The 18,915-nt window shown below is 44.5% G+C and overlaps 1 protein-coding gene across 2 annotated transcripts in view; it reads right to left on the bottom strand.

The window, feature by feature from the left end:
• WASF2 (WASP family member 2) overlaps positions 1–18,915 on the bottom strand; it is a 70,517-nt gene that overhangs the window by 4,522 nt on the left and 47,080 nt on the right. For both annotated transcript variants that reach the window (XM_082440611.1, XM_082440610.1), the window contains 7 exons: positions 17,178–17,350; positions 9,753–9,887; positions 9,073–9,226; positions 6,843–6,960; positions 5,688–5,818; positions 2,761–2,916; positions 479–993 (listed from right to left, as the gene is read on the bottom strand). In XM_082440611.1, the coding sequence (XP_082296737.1) occupies positions 479–993; positions 2,761–2,916; positions 5,688–5,818; positions 6,843–6,960; positions 9,073–9,226; positions 9,753–9,887; positions 17,178–17,307 (1,339 nt within the window). In that variant the 5' untranslated portion in view covers positions 17,308–17,350. The remainder of the gene's footprint in view (positions 1–478; positions 994–2,760; positions 2,917–5,687; positions 5,819–6,842; positions 6,961–9,072; positions 9,227–9,752; positions 9,888–17,177; positions 17,351–18,915) is intronic.

Below are 18,915 nucleotides of genomic sequence, written 5' to 3'. Positions count from 1 at the left end.
GATGATGATGAGGGAGGGGAGGAAGGTAGGGTGAAAGGAAGGGAAGGGGATAGGAGAAAAAGGGGAGAAGGAAGGGGGTGGGAAGCGGGGGAGAGTAGGGAGGAAGGGTATGGAAGGCAAAAAAGTGGAGGACAAGGAGTGTCTGAGTCCGGCTGAGGAAGTACCTTCTAAGACAGTGATTCTTGTTTTTCTCTGGGGCACAAAATGGATGCAAACATACACAAAGCATACATTTCCAAGGAGTTCAAAGATCCCAGGTTAAGAAGTCTTTACTTTAAACCAAGGTGGAAAGAAATATAAACCTCTGTATTTTTAGAGTGAAGCCTTTCTTCACGCTGATCTGAGGTCTTAATCTCTCCCCACCCAACGAAAGCTATTCCCTTGGAAGGCCACAGAACCCCTTGTCCACCCTCCCATCAGTCTCCCAGCTGCAGAAAGACAAGGCCTCATGATCCCGGACCCACCACTGGGATTTTACCTTGACGGATGGCTGAAAGCAAGTCGCTGCGGGCATCGCTCACAGGAGGCAAGGAGGACTTGGGCTTGGTGGTGTCAGAAAGTGGCGAAGGTGCAGCAGGCTGGCCATCTGCACCACTGAAAGGGGGAGGAGGGGGCCCCGGAGGAGGGGGAGGCGGGGGAGGCGGAGGTGCTCCTCCTGCTGGTTGGGACAAGGGAGGTGGTGGCAGAGGTGAGTAGTCAGCTGCTGGCGGTGGGGGAGGAGGTGGAGGGGCAGCAAAATCGGGGTGAGGTGGGAAAGATGGGGGTGAAGGTGGTGGTGGGGTCCCTGGAGACCCAAATCCTCCAAGCGGTGGTGGGGGTGGAGTGCTCATCATCGGAGGTGGAGGCGGAGGGGCAGGTGGTGGAGCAAACCCAGGTTTGGGGCCTGGAGGAGAGCCCAGAGGAGGAGCTGGTGGTGGATGGCTTGGGCTGACCACACTGGATCTTTTGGGTCCAGCTAAGCCAGACCCTCTTTGGTTATTGTCTGCTGGGTAGCTAAAAGGACAAAGCAAAAAAAGACCCACCATTACTCTCAGGATGCAAACCTCCACCTTTAGTTAAGCTTATCTATAAGCCTAGGTTCATTTTGGTTGACAGTATCATTTCATTTTGGCTCAAACAGAAAGAAGAACCCGGGGATGGTCAGAACAGACCAACAATGGAATGGGCACCCTTTTAAGGTAATGAGCATCCCATTAGCAGAGGAGTATAAGCAGAAATTGAGAAAAACTACATGAAAAAAGTGGACTTAGGATTTCTCCAACAGGTAAGGGCTGGCCAAGATCATCTCTTAGGTCCCCCTCAAACTTTTCAGCTCTCCAAGGGAAGGTACCCTTCTAAGAAGAAGGGTCAGTTCAATCCTGGAGCCAGGACTAAGAAGGCACGCAAGAAAGAACTGGAATAAAAATTCAAACACCACTACCCACAGGCTCTGCTCCACAGGCTATTAACATTCACCAGATCTTATGAGGGCAGGAAATCCAAGCCAAGCTGACCGAACCTGAGCGGGGTACAGATTTAGGTGAATGTACCTTCAGTGCTCATGTGGAAAAACTTGAGAGAGAATGAGGGCCTGAGGGCCAGCAGAGATGGGAAATGAATGTGCTGCCAGACTTGACCCGGGTTTAGAGAGAATTAAGGTGCACCTCTCCTGGGTCAGGCATACTTGACTGAGGCTGCAAGGTCTCAGGCCATGTGTGAGAATGAAGGGATTCTTTTTCCACCTTTTTATCTGCCCTACACTAATAGCTACTCCTTAGAAAAGCATCCATCTTGGAATTTTCCACAGACCTTCGAGCCTTAGCTGCATCCGACACGGCAACCAGCAGGAAGTGATTTAGGAGGCAGAAGGAGACTTGGGATTAGTGGTTTCAAGCGCCAAGAATGGGGCGGGCGGTGGGGGGTGACAGCACTGCTTTAGGTCTCCATCTGAGGGGTCCTCAACATACCCAATCTCTGATTAAACAGTGTCCAAGGAGACAAGCATACTTTTCAAAGCTCTCACTTGTCAGGCATCAGAAAGAAAAGTAACTATGAGGAAACACTGAAATCTAACACTCCTCACATCTCTTCCCCTTTCAGCCATTACTTGCTAACTCTTCCTCTATACACCTCTGCCAGGGACACTGACAAATACCAAAATGGTCAGATTCTAAGTTTCATCTCTTTTTGTTTTGTTTCCTTCTTTCTGGAGATTTTATCCACGGTGAAATGGACCAGAGGTGACAGGAGAAAAGGGTGACTATCTGCTAGGTTCCTAGATAACTGGGGAAGGAGGCTGTTCAATATTTTATGGACAGCGGATTATACCACTTTATGTCATGCTGAGTCAGAGCCAAGTAAAAAAACAAGAGATAAGTTGGTGACTTCTATCTGCTCAGGTGTAGCTAGTAGTTAAGAACACAGGCTCTGGAAAGAAAGCCTGACCTGCTTTCCAATCATGACTGACCTGCTTTCCAATCATGACTCTGCCTCTTACTGGCTGTGTGATCTTAGGTAAGTTTATCGACCTCTCTGTGCTTCACTGTTTACTCATCTGTAAAATGGGTACCTATCTCAAGAGGACTCTTGTGGGGATTAAGTAACATATATAGTGTTTGGCATAATGCCTGGCACTTTACAAACAATAAATACTAATTATTTCTATTATCTAGACACACTTGTCTGGAATCACTTTAGTGGTCCTGGCCTGGATTTAGAACTCTTACTTTGTTCTTGAGCATTTAACCACCCAGAGTAGAGGGAAGAGGTATCACCGTTTACCTGAATTCTGCTGGTGGGGGAGGCAAGCTGTCCTCAGAGAAGGAAGGAGAAGGCGGAGAAGTGGAGTCTGACTGTGGTGGTGGCGGGTAGTTGCTTGCATCCACGTTTTCAACAGACCCAACGCTGCCATTCTGGTACACCAAGGCGGGTGGATACCTGACAATGAACCCAATGCCAAAACTGTCATTTAAAGTCTGAGTGGTACTCTCTTGTTTTCTTAAAAGACCCCATAAAAATGCATCTGATACAAAAGCTGTTAGGGAGAAATAAAATTAGTATATTTCTCATATAGTTTCTGTTGTACTGAAATTTTATTTTAGGACTAAATATTCTATTGTTAAATATCTCCCAGGACTTCCCTGGTAGCTCAGGGGTCAAGAATCCGCCTGCCAATGCAGGGGACACGGGTTCGAGCCCTGGTCCGGGAAGATTCCACATGCCGTGGAGCAACTAAGCCCGCGAGCCACAACTACTGAGCCTGCGTGCCACAACTACTGAAGCTCGTGCGTCTAGAGCCCGTGCTCCGCAGCAACAGAAGCCACCACAATGAGAAGCATGCACACTGCAACGAAGAGTAGCCCCCGCTCGCCACAACTAGAGAAAGCCTGTGCATAGCAACAAAGACCCAACGTGGCCAAAAATAAATAAATAAATAAATTTAAACAAACAAACAAACAAAAAACTCCCAGCTATTTCTTTTGTTTTTCCCCAACTTGCTGTAGTTGTAATTGTTTTATTTAAAAAAATTTTTTATTGGAGTATAGTTGATTTACAATGCTGTGTTAGTTTCAGGTGTACAGCAAAGTGAATCAGCTATACATATACATATATCCACTCTTTTTTAGATTCTTTTCCGATATAGGTCATTACAGAGTACTGAGTAGAGTTCCCTGTGCTATATACAGTAGGTCCTTATTAGTTATATATTTTATACTTAGTAGTGTGTATATGTCCATCGGAATCTCCCAATTTATCCCTCCCCTCTCCCAGATATTTCTGTTGGATTGTCTGTAGAAATGGGACTGAACCCAGATTATCAAAACCATGCTGTTCCTTCCCCAATGTTGGCCTTGTCAAACCTAGCAGTTCTTTGAAATTCTCTCCCAAATGTTAGGAGCAGCCCAGACCCAAATCCCAAAGTCTGTCTTGCGGCAAAGGGCAAAGCCAAGCCCCAAGGCTAGTGAGCTGCATGCACGTGACTGGCACACAGCCTGGTTTTGAGGGCGGCAAGCCTCTGGGGTGCTCAAAGGCCAAGGAGGCATCTGATTGCAAAACCAAGCTGAGGACAAATGCAAGTTGCTGTGTGGTAGTTAGACGTGGTCTCTTATCTAACAAAACGAGCTGCTGATTAAAGTGGGGTGCTAGGGCTTGCCTCACGAAACCTGTCCCTCATAGCACTGGGCCTTGGGTGAATTTGCTCTGGGTGAACAGCAACAAACTTCTAAACAAGCATGAACGCACCAAGCAGCAGCTAACAAAATGTGGTCTGTTCTGCTCCACCTCCCGCTTCTTTCCACCACTGTTGGGTTAGAAGGAACTCATCTAAAGCAGACCCCAGGGAGAACAGAGTTGGAGGGAACTAACTGAATCAAATGATGCTCTGATGTGGAAAGTCCCCAAGGCCTGAAGCCCTGCAGACCTGGCATATCTCTTTACAGGCTCACCAACAAGCATGTCCAGGTAGAGCAGCCATGCAGCCTGATCCCAAACCTCTTGGACAACAGGAAAACGGGAGGCAAAGTCCTTATTTTCACCACCCCAATACACACACACACACACACACACACACACACACACACACACACACACACAGTTGGTCGGCATCCTGAACATGCTTCTGGCCTTAGAGTCACTGAACCTTCATACAACAAGGGCCTGTCTGAACAGGAGGGACCACGGAACAAAATGGCCCCTTTTTATTGGGTGGTGAAGATAATGGAGGTACCCTCAGGGCTGATTCCCCTGTAGAAAGAAAGGCTCATTTTTCCCCTCACCATCCTCATCACTCTTTAAAACAAACCTCTTAATCTAGGAAGAACAAGTGTCAGAAGTGTCAAGATTTCTAAAAGTCAAGATTTTCATGGTAGAATTATTCCTAAAAGCAAGAACAACTCAACTCTTCCCTTTTATCATTCCTAGACACCGGCATGGGCTGGCATGGTTCTCTGACAGCCAGGATGCAAGGTATTTAGGGGAAAAACCAGGGCGACATTTATGCCAAGCAATCGTGGTGACTTGGCTTTGAATGTCACACAGGTCGGACACCAGGATAAGCATCAAACCAAGCTTTAAAACCATTTTTTTCCTTTTAAACCTCTAGTGTGATTTGGTATTGGGAAATGGGGTCAGACTGACATCTACCATTTCTTCACGGAAATATATAGCCTCAATATTGGCCACGCGACCTTTCCCACACTGTCTCTAAGGTCTGCTTTCAGTCCCTTGGCCAGCCTCTCTCCTGAGACTGACAAAGGCTGACTGAAAAGTTGCTTTGGTGATGTGCACAAATTCTCTGCCTGGCCCTCCCCACTCCCATGAAATGACCAGCTCTTTAGCCACAACCTTCAAAACAATGCTCTGGAGGCAAAGGCCTCCCAAAGCCACTTTTCTTCCCTTTCTAGTCTTTCCTTTGAGTCCCTCAGACATACCAGCATCTGGCAGAGCAAGGGCACTAGAAGCCATAGGCTTTATTTTCCAGACCACTCTCGTCACCTCATTTAAACTGCCAAGTCTCTTGATTTTTTTAGCAAATTTTAATCACCAGATGGAGGCACTTTAAAGTAGCTGATTAACAGTGGTATTGATTTAAGCCACACAGCAAGACTTCAGGGGGTATGAAAGGTGTCACACCAGAGCTGTCAGACTGTTGCCCCCAGGTGCCCAGCCCCTTCAAAGAATGCTACCAAGAGGACAGAAGTATCACCTACCCAGAAGGCCCCAGCTTTTCTTTGGATTCTACAAATTCTTGACCCATCTTCATTTTCTCCCACTCTTCCTTACGTGTCTTGATTTTACGTGGGTTTACATTTCCTCGATTTGGATTATCTTTCTTCTCTTTCTACAATGAAAAAAACCAGAAAAGCCTTAATAAACATTTCCCAAAGTTCTTCATTAAAATTCCACCCAGCTTCATGGATATATACCCAAGAGAAGATTTGCCTAGACAACATACAGTAACTATAGAATTTATAGAACTGCTGGGTTTAGAATGACCTAGAGGTCATCTAATCCAAACCACCTCCTGGGCTCAAACACATTTCCTCAATCCCATACTCAAACACTTCTACCCCACTACCTCTTTGGGTAATTCATTCATGTTTTTGAGAAGCTCTAATTGTTAGGAAGTTAGTAAATAGCTATTTATTATTTGTTATGCCGCAAAGGTCAGTCAAGAGAGAAGAGAAATAATGATAGCTGTAGATATATGGGACAGATATAAGGAAACAGTTAAAAAACAAACCAAAACAACCAATGAAGAATTCTTCTGCCTGTGCAGCTGCACTAGCCCCTGGCGCTCTCTTGGGCCTCCCGGCAGCCATGCTAATGGGATTATGAGGTTGCAACTGGTAGGTCATATGCTTACACACATCACTGGCAGCCTAAGGGGAGGGGAGCATCTACCAAAACTAGACCTATGCCCCCACCACTGCCCCACCCAACCAGTAGTCAAGGTGTTAAACCGCTCCTGTTGCAAATCAAACACTGTGGAGCCTTGTGCTGATCTCTGAGAAATGAGCTGCAAAACTGGCAGGGAAGGGAACTAGCCTAGCTTGAGTGTCCAGCAGAGTCAGGTGCAAATTGCAAGAGAAATAAATGGTGAATAGAAAAGTCAATTTCTAAAACTCAGCCTGAATATACTCAATTGTTAATAGCACCGGGAGGAACAAACACATTTTTGGTGTGATTTATACTTTCATCTTGGTTGTGCTTGGAGTGGACACATTTTTTTTTTAAGAGTCTCACCTGGCATCCACGCAAGCAGCCACTCAGAATGATTACTTAACATAAGACTGGCTTCCTTTTTATCCCCCCTCCACAATCGTGCCTACTGATGTGTAGAACAGAGGCCCCTTTCCCCTCACCCTATGCTTTCTCTTCTCTTTCATGATATCCTTGGTGTCCTGCAGCATCTTCTCCTTCCAAAGATCAAAGAAGTACGAAGGGTCTGTGTAGAATTTGAGTGCCTCTTTCCCATCGTCCCTTGGACAGAAATGAAGACAAGTAGCTGTCAGTAGACAGATGAGCTCCCAACCAAATCCAATATTCCAAACACCTACCAGTTAGCAGTTTTTACACTGAGGAATCAAGAAGTCATTCAAATTGATTGCATATTTCCTCTCCCATACCAGCGTTCCAAAGCCCCTGAATGGCATGGCACCTCTTTACTTATCTGGCTTTTTAAGACCTTAGCCTTACTTTCAATTCCTGGTAGAGGAATTTGCATGGTCAGGGCAAGAATGGGCTACAGCAGCAGGGATCCTGATTATGGCTAATGATCTCCATGGCCGCAGACATCTCCCTGAGGACATTCTGATATCTTGGCACATCAGATGGGATTTCTGTCACTGGTTCCCCTACCACCATCAATTGCCCAGGACTCTCTAAGAAGCATTAGTGGCTTTCTACCCACCCAAAACCTGTGCACACATGTGCAGGTTCACATGTGTACATATGTATGCATATACACACATGAATGTGTGTATGTGTGCAGCTGTTATTCTTCTGTAAATACAGACAACCACAGCACTCCACCTACTTGCTCCCTTCCAGAATAGCTCAGCATCCACCCCCACCCCCCAGCCACAAGGGGGCCCCAGTGAGAAAAGATGGCCAGCTGTTTTATGACCACAAGATTTCATTACCATCTCTTAGTGGCTGTGAAAGAGGTACAGAGTGAGCTACTGAGTGTCGATGTAAGAGTCATCTGCCAGACTCAATGGCCCTGCTTGGAATCCTGCACTTTGGCATGGCTAAGTCCCTCCCACTCTCCAGAAAGCATGCACTTAGGGGTGGATATTTATTTTAACACTACTCTGAACTAAAAAGAATTGGAAAGATAATTCTTTCCTAACCTCCAATCCTATCACAACACACAGAAACCATTTCCTAATCAAGCACTAATAATTTTTATATTAAATCTTATTCTGAGTTAGCCACACCACCACTCTCTTCTGTTAGGCTAAATCCAGAAAACTGAGAGGAGAATGTTAAAAGGAAACTACTCTACATTAACTGAAAAATAAACTTGTCTTATCATAGTCCCTTCAATATTATCAGGTGTGTAGTCTTTTCCTGCCCTACAACCCCTCTGCCCAGATCCAACTAGGCTAAATGATGCAGGCTACAGAGTCAAATCTATGCCCTGCTATGTTAGCTGGCCCCTTTGAGAGCCAAGGGGCAAACATAATTTCACACAGTAACAATAATAGGATAGATGCCATGTACTTCCTCTGTATCTGTGTGAGAAGCGACCATGCTCCTATCCTGGCTCTGTGGCTCAGGTGGGCATCCTTGAATTTCACACACATATTCTACTTTGCAGTACACCCATGTCTCACAGAAGACATCTGCCTCCAGCTATCTGTAATTACTTTTACCTGTTCCAAAGATATTTATGGATGTGAGCAAGATAAATATTCGCTTTCTGCCCCTGCTTGGAAATTTTTTGCACGATAACACTAGAAACCACTAGAGGGGAGGGGCTTTAAGTTGTCTATAAGACTACCTTTTTCAAGTCCAGCCACAGCACTGTAGGTCCTTTCAGAGGGGAATGATGAAAGGATGTTCAAAACGAAGTGAACGACACTCATTTGGAAGAATGCCAATTACTCCTTAAGCTCTGGAAGGACCCTCAGGGCCCAGAGCAGCCAGTCCACAAGGCTGGCCCCACTAACACGCCCAAACATCTGGTAATCTAGTGGTTTCAGAGTAAGTGGGAGCCTTGCTAGAATGTTGCCCCTGGGATGCATGCTACAGGACTGCCTTGTAACAAAGTCCTTTTGGTTCTATAATAACTAAATTCCTTGGATGGAATCCAAGATGGACCTGGCTTATACCAAAGTAAATTCTGCAGCATGCAATGCTATAGCAAACTTTCAATATATATTATATTCACTATGAGTTTAAGAAACCAAACAATAATAAGTGGCAACTGTTTATATGGTAAACGTTACATTCTGCTGCCACAAGCAACTCTGGGGTACGTAGTATGCTTTTTGATACAATCCTCTGATGTAAACAACATCTTTAAATAAAAACACAATCTAGTGTTGTTAACCACAGGCTGAAAAAGGTAGAAGCTAGCCAGGTTACCTGTAAGGGGTCAGATTGTTGAGAGGTGGAGGAGTATCACAGGTGTTGTATGTTTCCAAGACAGGTATGGGGAGAGAGTTTCTGTCAAAAAGCTTCTGGTCTTGAACAGTAGAGCTTCTGAAGGCCTTTCGGGTGTTGATTCCTTGTAGTGACACTGAAAGAAGATGGAAGGCATTAGAAAATGGATGACAGGCTATTTGAGCAAACACTGAGTCACACCAGTCGGAGAGGCCTCAGCTGCTGCATTTCTTGGCTGCGGCTGTCTGCAGCCAGGTTTTTTTTTTTTCCTCCCCCTCTGGGGAAGCCCCACAAGGCTGTCAGCAGCCCAGCCATTTCATGACTGAACAAAATGAGGCAACACAAAGGTTTACTATGTGGCCAGATCTAGCAGGCCCCTCCTTAGGAGGAATGAATCTTCCAAGTACTTTTATGGTAGCAAAATACGATTGGGGGGAAGGGGAATTTGAGAAAGAGGGAATTGGGGGAACGGGAGAAAGGGAGTGTGTGGAGGTGTGGTAGAGATTAAAAGGTTTCTTTACATCACCCAGGCTTGTGTCGTTTCAAAGCAGAACTCCATAGGTCTCTGTGATTTCTCCCCTCACTTTTTTATAAATCAGGAAAAAAAAAATTCTAAGCAACTGCTCAGCAGAGCCTGCAAATGCTGAGCTCAGCTTCCTTACCTTCTTCTTCCTTGGGATCCAGCTGAGTGACTTTAACTTGTAGGCGGTCGACCCTCTCAGCAAGGGAGCTTACTCGAGAGGCAAAAGTATTTGCCTGAGTGAAGAGCTCTCCAAAAATGTCCTCGGCATATTTACCTGAGAGCAAAGAAACCAAGTCACTAGTGCCTAAAAGTGACATACATGGTCAGAAAAACTGGCTACTAAAGATTGTATTTCCCACCTCCCAAACACACACACCCACACCTCTAAGATGGTTCAGGCTACATGCAGAGCTTGCTCCTGGAGACAGAGACATACCCTCCAGAGCCTGGGCAGCCTGCATGTGCTCTATAACTAATAGAGTCTTCTTGGCAAAATGAACTGACATGAAACTCAAAACAGGATGAATAAAATCAAAAGGTGTGGGGCTTCCCTGGTGGCGCAGTGGTTGAGAATCTGCCTGCCAATGCAGGGGACACGGGTTCGATCCCTGGTCTGGGAGGATCCCACATGCCGCGGAGCAGCTGGGCCCGTGAGCCACAGCTACTGAGCCTGCGCGTCTGGAGCCTGTGCTCCGCAACGAGAGAGGCCACGATAGTGAGAGGCCCGCGCACCGCGATGAAGAGTGGCCCCCGCTTGCCGCAACTGGAGAAAGCCCTCGCACAGAAACAAAGACCCAACACAGCCAAAAATAAATATAAAAATATAAAAATAAATAAATAAATAAGACCCGGTGCAACCAAATAAATAAATAAATATTTGAAAAAAAAAAAAAAGGTGTGATACAAAAAAAACTAATCCTAGAAGAGTGGAGAGTATGTCTATACATTTGCCTATAGCCCTTAGCCCTTTGCTGCTCTGTAAAAAGCACCTTGTAAAAGTGCTTCTGGAAAACAGATTGGGAGTTAGAAGGACCTTCTATGTGTTTACAATTAACACGAAAAACAAGAAATTACATCCTCAGTGGAGCCCCAAAAGTACGCTGAACAACCATGATGAGATGTGGTATCTTTCAGGGGCCCTGAACTTACTAACAACTCATAATAGAGACATAACTTCTTCTAAGAGGTGAAAAGGTTATTTTATGTTTTATGACCTACAACTTTGAAAGTCTTTGCTTTAGGTTATAATCCTTCAAATCTACATTTCAGGGAACAAGTGGAAAGCTGAAACATTCAAGCTCTCCCTGAAAAACAACATACCAGTGGTCTCATTCCACAATGTCTTGTTTTTTAGAAAAAGAAAAGAGTTCCGTACTTTCAACCCTGGAATGCAAGGAGAATTTGCAGCCAAAGAAACATAAAAGCAATCTGACACTACCTCCATATTGTCATTCCAAGCCACAAAGCACATTCTTGCTAGAATGAAAAGTGGTGCATACGAATAAATATACCATCTGAGTTTGTTACTTGCAAGGTGAAGGCAGGCATAAGTTACTGTGCCCAACCAAAAGATCATTTCTTTGAGAACTATTTAAAGTAGGCTCTTACTTTAGTTTCTGAACTACATTTATTCTTAGTCCATACTTGAGGGGAAAAAATTAGTTCAAAAGGCCAAAACTGCACCTTCAGGGTGAAATCAGCTCACTCAATGTAACCTGGAAGGTAAGGATAAGACCAATCAACAGCATATTTTGAATTGCTGGTAAATTTAGTCAATAAAGAGTTTCTAATCAAGGAAGAAGCAAGTCTTTGCATACTGAATGGTTTTGTGATCTAAACAATCATGGGAAGCTCCTAAGCTCAAAGGACTGAAATTGGCTAACAAGCTGCACTTCTACTGCGCAGGTTGAGAATCCAATCTGATCCCTGATAATATGGCTAAGTCCTATAAGAACGATACTGTACTGACTCACAGATATAGAGAACAAACTAGGGGTTACCAGTGGGGAGAGGGAAGGGGGGAGGGGCCAAGACAGGGTAGGGGATTAAGAGGTACAAACTACTGTGTATAAAATAAACAGGCTACAAGGATATATGGTACAGCATAGAGAATAGAGCCAATATTTTATAATAACTATAAATGGAGTATAACCTTTAAAAATTTTGAACCACTACGTTGTACACCTGACACTTATATAATATTGTAAATCAACCATATCTCAAAAAAAAACACCCAAAAACCAAAAACCATACTGCATCATGCTTGCCTAGGTAACGAATAACTGTGATCGGAAGACTGTAACAGAGAAACACACATTAAGCATGGAAAATAAACCAGGCTCAAAAATATCTGTTAACCATCCAGCTGTTCTGGAGGAAAAGAAAACCCTAAATCAATTTACCCTTAGGTCACCACGAGAGTACGCAGGATTTCCTGCTCCTCAGTGAAGGGAGCAGTGATAGTGGGAGTAGAGATCAGTGTGGCACAATGGTTTAAGATGAAATCATACAAAGAACCCCATCATATAAAAATGGTAACATTGAGAATTCTATTTGAAGGGGGAGTGAGGTGGAGTGAAGGCTTCCCCGCTGTCACATTACGTCACGTCAGGCCCTAGGTATACTTAGAACTGCAAGATGAGACATGGAAGAAGCAGTAGACTTCAAACCAGAAAGTCTGAATTTAAGTCTCAGTTCTTTCTATCTACACCTGTGTACTTTTCAGCAAGTCAAATTCTCCCAGCCTCAGTTTCCTCATCTGCGAAATGGGGACAACTATACCTATCTCACCAAGTTGTCACAGGATTAAACGAGCCAAAAATGTAAACTCTTTTTTTAAATTAATTAATTTATTTTTGGCTGTGTTGGGTCTTCATCGTTGTGTGCAGGTTTTCTCTAGTTGCGGCAAGTGGGGGCTACTCTTTGTTGCGGTGCAGTGCACGGGCCTCTCATTGCGGTGGCTTCTCTTGTTGCAGAGCACAGGCTCCAGGCACACAGGCTTCAGTAGTTGTAGCTCGTTGGCTCTATAGTGCAGGCTCAGTAGTTGTGGTGCACAGGCTTAGTTGCTCCGTGGCATGTGGGATTTTCCCGGACTGGGGCTCGAACCCACGTCCCCTGCACTGGCAGGCAGATTCTTAACCACTGTGCCACCAGGAAAGTCCCTGTAAATTGTTATAATGAGACTCCTCCTTATATTGCTCAACCATATCAGATGACTTTTTTTTTTTTTTGGCTGCGTTGGGTCTTTATTTGCTGCACGCAGGCTTTCTCTAGTTGCAGTGAGCAGGGGGGCTACTCTTTGTTGCGGTGCACGGGCTTCTCATTGCGGTGGCTTCTCTTGTTGTGGAGCACAGGCTCTAGGCATGCGGGCTTCAGTAATTGTGGCACGCGGGCTCAGGAGTTGTGGCTCGCGGGCTCTAGAGTGCAGGCTCAGTAGTGGTGGCGCACGGGCTTAGTTGCTCCGTGGCATGTGGGATCTTCCCGGACCAGGGATCCAACCCACGTTCCCTGTATTGGCAGGCGGATTCTTAACCACTGCGCCACCAGGGAAGTCCCAGATGACTTTTAAGAGTATGACTATCTAAGTATCCTAAGTTTTATGCTCAGAGGAAATTTAAAATATAATTCCAGTCAGTAATGTGATAGCCCTGTTCTTTCAGTACTAAAAAGTACTCCAACCTCTGAGAACAGAAGTGTGATACTTATAAAGGAGAAAACCAAAGTGCCTTGTTCAGAGTTAAATTTCACTTATTCAGATTACCAAGATAGATCCACTATCACATCAGGACATTCATAATAGACATCTACCCATTTTGTAAAAGATTCCAGAAGCAGTCTTCAACTTTTTTTTTTTCTCTTAGCAGTACAGTCTTTCAAATGAAATCTTATGTGGAAATGGAACAAGTAAAACTGATTTTTAAAAATATGAAGCTGCTCTTGTTTGAATTTGAGTGGGAGTCTTGGAGCCCCCCAATGGCATGGACCCACTGTACTCAGAAAACCCAATATCACAACATATCTTTTTAAAAATTTATTTATTTATTTTATTTGGCTGCGCTGGGTCTTAGTTGTGGCATGCGGTATCTTTTAGTTGTGGCATGTGGAATCTTTAGTTGCAACATGTGGGATCTAGTTCCCTGACCAGGGATAGAACCCGGGCCCCCTGCCCTGGGAGTGTGGCGTCTTAGCCACTGGACCACCAGGGAAGTCCCATAACAAATCTTAACGACCCAAGAGGGGGTTCCCTTTTCCTAGGTGGTCAGGATACTGATTCAGAAGTGCTGGCTGGCTGGCTGGGTCCACATTTCCTAAGATATGGCAACCTAATATGTGAAATGCCAATCTCACTGCACTGAGGGAAAATGAGAATCCTGGATATGCTATCAGAGAGCAATTCATGGCTGTGAAATCTTAGTTTTGTGCTTTATTCATTCCATAATCAGACTTTCCCTACTAGACCAAGCACTTCCGGCTAGAGTACAATACATGAGGTCAAGGTCATGAGCCTGAAGCACATATGAGCCCATTCCTGCACCTCTCTCTACTAGATGAAATCCTAGTCCTCTTTCAAGGCTCGGTTCAAATGTAACCTCTTCTGTGAAGCTTTCCTTGACTCTCCCTATTCCCTCTATGTTCCCATTCCCCATAGGAAATATTCCTTCCTTCCCTGTATTCTCTGTGCACCAACAGCATGGAAGCATGGAAAGAGTACATGCATGAATCATTCAACAAGTATTTACTGAGCTCCTACTGGGTGCCAGGTACTATACAAGACAGACACTGGGGTTCAAGGACAAACAACACATGATTTCTGCCTCCAAAGAACTTTCAATTTAATATAGGAGATAAATTTCAATATAATGTGGTGGGTAATAATACAGGCATGTAATAGGATCTCAGAGGGGTACTCAGTCCAACCTGGAGGAGGAGATCCCTGAGCTGGGTGGGCCTTGAAGATCAGCTACAAGGATGGCAAGGGCTCTCCAGGCAGTGGGAACAACAAAGCCACCGCGCTGAAGTATGAGAGAATATGGTCTGTCTCAGAAGCTACGAGTAGTTGGTAATTCAGTTTTTCTCCCTTATTTTTTTCCCTTTTTAATTTTAAAAGAATCCCTTAAAAAGACTGTAAAATGGGAGAAGATAGATTACAGAAAATGAGGCTGAAAAGAAAGGCAGGTTTTAAAAGTCTTGAATGCCAGGCCAAGGAACTTAAATAATTCCATAGTGAGGAAAAGCAGAGATAAATACATAGCTAACATTTATACTCTTATTTTAAAAACACTTTTTAAACTGCAAAAGTTAACACAGACTTAACTTTTAAAAATTCAAACAATTCAGAATTATAAAAGTAAAAAGTAAGATTTTAGTTTTGGGCAGACCACTCTGGCAAGAGTATAGGTTTAAGATTTGTAAGATTTTATACAATTTTTAGGTTTATAGATTTAAGGGGGTTGATCAGAGAAAGGGAGGCCAAAGGGAGGCTAGGACAACAGTTTAGGTGAGAGTTAAAGTCGTACTAAACCAGGGCAGTGTTGGTAGAGACAGAGAGACAGGAGACAGAACTGAGAAATTCTTAGGAAGTCTGACTTTGCCTCTGACTGCTGTGTCTGCAGGCAAGTTACCTTACTTTTCTGAGCCTTCATTTCTTCATCTGAAAAATGGCAATGCCAACATCTAACGTCATAGGATTATTAAGAGGATTAAATGAGATAATCTATGTGAAGATCCTATTAAAACCCGGCTTAAAGTAGGCAATCAACAAACGTGAGTTCCCTTCTCATCCTCTCCCCATTCTCCCCTTAAGAATTATTTATTTCTTTCTCCTCTGGTAGAGTATGAGCTCCTGGAAGGCAGAGACCATTTCTTACTATTGCTGTATCCTCTCAGCATCTGGCACATAAAATATGTTCAATACATGTTTACTGGATGAATAAAGGGTCAGCTAGCTCTACAACCTGAGGAAATCTTGTTTCCACAGGCACAAGCCAACCCTGGCCCTCAGATCAGCTTCCTCAAGATAGGAATGCTCTGATCACAAGTGGGAGAGTGAGCAATGGCATCCAGCAACACTACCCTGGAAAAACACCTGAGAGAGAGCATAACTCCTGCTGAGTGAGAATAAGAAGCATCATTAGCTAGATGTCCTTTGTCCTATAGAAAAGGAACCAGTGTGTGACTGACTTCCACCCATTTGGCCTTCTCAGGGTGACAGAAGCAGAAATGATGCTTTTAAGAAGCAGTGAGGCTCTCTGCAGCCTTCATGTGCTTCCTTGTCAGCCGTACTGCTGTTGCACTGCTGTCAATGTTCCTTTGTGTAAGACAGACACTGGCGGGGTTTCATTTCTTTCTTGACGCCCCATCCAGGTTTCCCTAAGCCCTGGATCAACTGAGATGGCCTCTGAGCTAGGTGATGGCTTAGGAATCTCAGACCCCATACATCATATGGTCACAGACCTCTGTCTCCTCAGGCACCTATTTTCAAGGCAGGGCCTATTACTATCTGGGGGGATGCAGGCTTTCTTGATATTCCACTGTTTTCACTAAGGGCAGTGATGCGATAGGAGAGGTGAATGTCTGAAATAATTCACACCAAGATGCTTTTGCTAAGGAAGATCACTAAAATGGCATTTTGACAGAGGTTCTTATGGGAGCTGGAATGGCACTAGACAAATGCAGAGCCTATCCAAGCATCTGCCCTTCTCATATCTCGGCTCCAAGCAAACAAAGCAACTTAATTCAGAATGAAATCCAAACCCATGCATGTACCCCACCCAAGGCAGTCTTATTCATTCTTATCAATTAAAAAAAAAAAATTACAGTTGAGCTGGCTTTCCCTCAGCTCCAAAACAGACTGGGTTAACCCCCATCTTCCTCCTAGAGAAGAATGGCTCCAGCTACAATTTGTGTCACTGTGTTCACACAGCTTGCAAAACTCCCAATACCCCAGAGACTACAGAAGTAATTTGTACCCTGAACTTGGACCTGGGGGCTTGCAGCACAATTAAATGTGTACCAAGGCAGACAAGTCAGCCAGAATCTCTCTGAATTCATGTTTGCTTTACTTCTCTTTGGGAAGAAAAGCGGGGGGGGGGGGGGGGGGGGGTGCGGGGGGAGGCTGTTGGGTAGATAAAGACTATTGGCACATTTGAGGCTTCAACAGAGTCAGGCTACATCGAATAGCTTTGTGCAATTACAGGCACATTCCCCAACCCAAGATACTGCTCTGTGAGCCTCCCACTTTACACACAGAGAATTCTGCTCTGTCATTCCATCTGCAGTTTCTGCTGCAGCCCTTCCTGCCACCCTTCCCACAGATTTCTTTTGAAGCAGGTGGAGGGGGAGGGGGAGGGAACCTAGAGGGTGGTGGTAGATGAAGAAAGGGTTGAGGGGAAGAATCTGTACCAAAAAGGAGCCTCTCTTTGGGGAGGGGGCGGGAGTGGGATAAATTTTCGCACTACCTAGGGAAGGCAGATGGGGGAGAAATAGGAACACGGAGGAGAAGGAAACAAAATAAAGAGCACCAACGACCCCTGAGGGCAAAGCACAGGCTCTCTGCGGCACTCACTCAGGCTGCCCAGCTGTCGGATGACATTTGCCAGGGTGATGTTGGTCATGCATTCCAGCTCGCTTCTAACGCTAGGCAACGTCTGACGGCACAGGTGCCTTGGCTCGATGTTCCTCGTTACTAACGGCATGGTGGACCTGCTTCAGGCAACGTTCTGAATGATGAAAAACAACCTAAAAAAGAAATAACAGGAAAGTATTACTCAACCACAAATTCCAGGCACACCAGGGCTGTGTGAGTCTTTTTTCCTTTTGTTTTGCTCTGATCTGAACAGCTTTAAAAATCTTCTATCTTTTTTCTGTTTTAAGCCCTCCCTTACCCCTACCACCCCTTTTAAAGGTTTGCCATTAGAGGCTTGCTGGATAAGTTTAGAAATTCTGAACTGGTGTCTGCTGACTGAGGGTACACAGGCAGCATAAAAACCTAAAAACCTTAAAATAACAACTATGCTCCAACTAACAAGAGTCTGCAGAGGCAGGGACGCATGGTAAGAAAACAGCCCATTCAGCAGGTCCTGGATGGTATAGATCCTAACCTTGGGGGGTCCACAACCAGAACAGATCAGATTCCAGATAATCAATTATAAGAATCAAAAAAGAGCTTTTGTCATCTGACAGTCTCCACAATGAAATTAAGTTGCCAATAGTAATTCTACTGCTCTGCAACAGGACATAACTTCTCCAGTCCTTCCCTGATGGAGGACTGTTAATATACAGCTAAATACTGCCAGTATCTATTAACACTACCAAAGTTTAGTCTGTAAATTGACAGAATGAAAGAATATGAAGGAAAATTTTACACGTTCAATATATCAAACATGATGCCAAGCACCCTGTGCTGTAAGATTCCCTAGTCCTTTCTCTTCTACCCACAGCTCCCTTTCTCTCTCCCATCCGGTTCAACACACCTGGGCCAAAAGGCTCTTGAGACAGCAGGAAGTGGAGCAGATCCGGAAACCTTCCAGTTACTGTTTCTTATCCTGTCGGCTGAGCCCCTTTCCCTAGGAAATCCCCCAGCGCTTTAGGTTCAAGCTGAGCTATTGTTTTAGAGTTAGATTACCAAATTCCTAGCTTTACAAGGACAGGAGGAGGTATTTTATCCAACAAAATGGATATGACTACAGCCAAGGCACATCGGGCTGGAACTGTTTCCCTATCTTGTGAAACTAAAGAAATTTAAAACAGCCTAATGGTTTTTGTGCTAGGGAAGATGGCAAAGTAAATGGTAAAGCATAAAGGTAACATACCCAAGTCCCCAAGATTGCAAATTCCTCTTTAAAAAAACAAAAAACAAAAAAACAACCCACAGAGGTTTACTTACATCAAATCTCAAAACACCAGCTCATCACCAAAAAAGTTGACTGTGAATACGAAATGCTTAAACCAAGCTAAACATCATAGATCTTAAAAGTGAACCAACATATTGTCTGACCAAAAGAAAAAAAAAAAAAGCCCTTCAGGCTCAAAGAGGGAGTAGAACCCTTTGGAACAGACTGCTCCTTGTTATGGACATTCTGATCTGCTAAGAGTAAAAATAAAACAGGAAGCCAGCAGCTTGGGGAACAAGATTTCCTGTCACCAACAGCAACAGCCTAAGAACCAAGAGAATCAGCTGTTTGCTCATAACTTAGAACCTCCCTTTAATAGTCACTGTGTGGCAGCTGTTCCTATCTTTGGGGTGCAGAGGTGTTTCCTGAATGTTTGTCTACTGTCTAAGGAAATCATTTTCATTCTGTTCC

This window comes from Balaenoptera physalus, assembly GCF_965194825.1.
Source record: "Balaenoptera physalus genome assembly, chromosome: 1".
Taxonomy (NCBI): Eukaryota; Metazoa; Chordata; class Mammalia; order Artiodactyla; family Balaenopteridae; genus Balaenoptera; species Balaenoptera physalus.
This window is presented reverse-complemented; position numbering and strand designations above follow the sequence as displayed.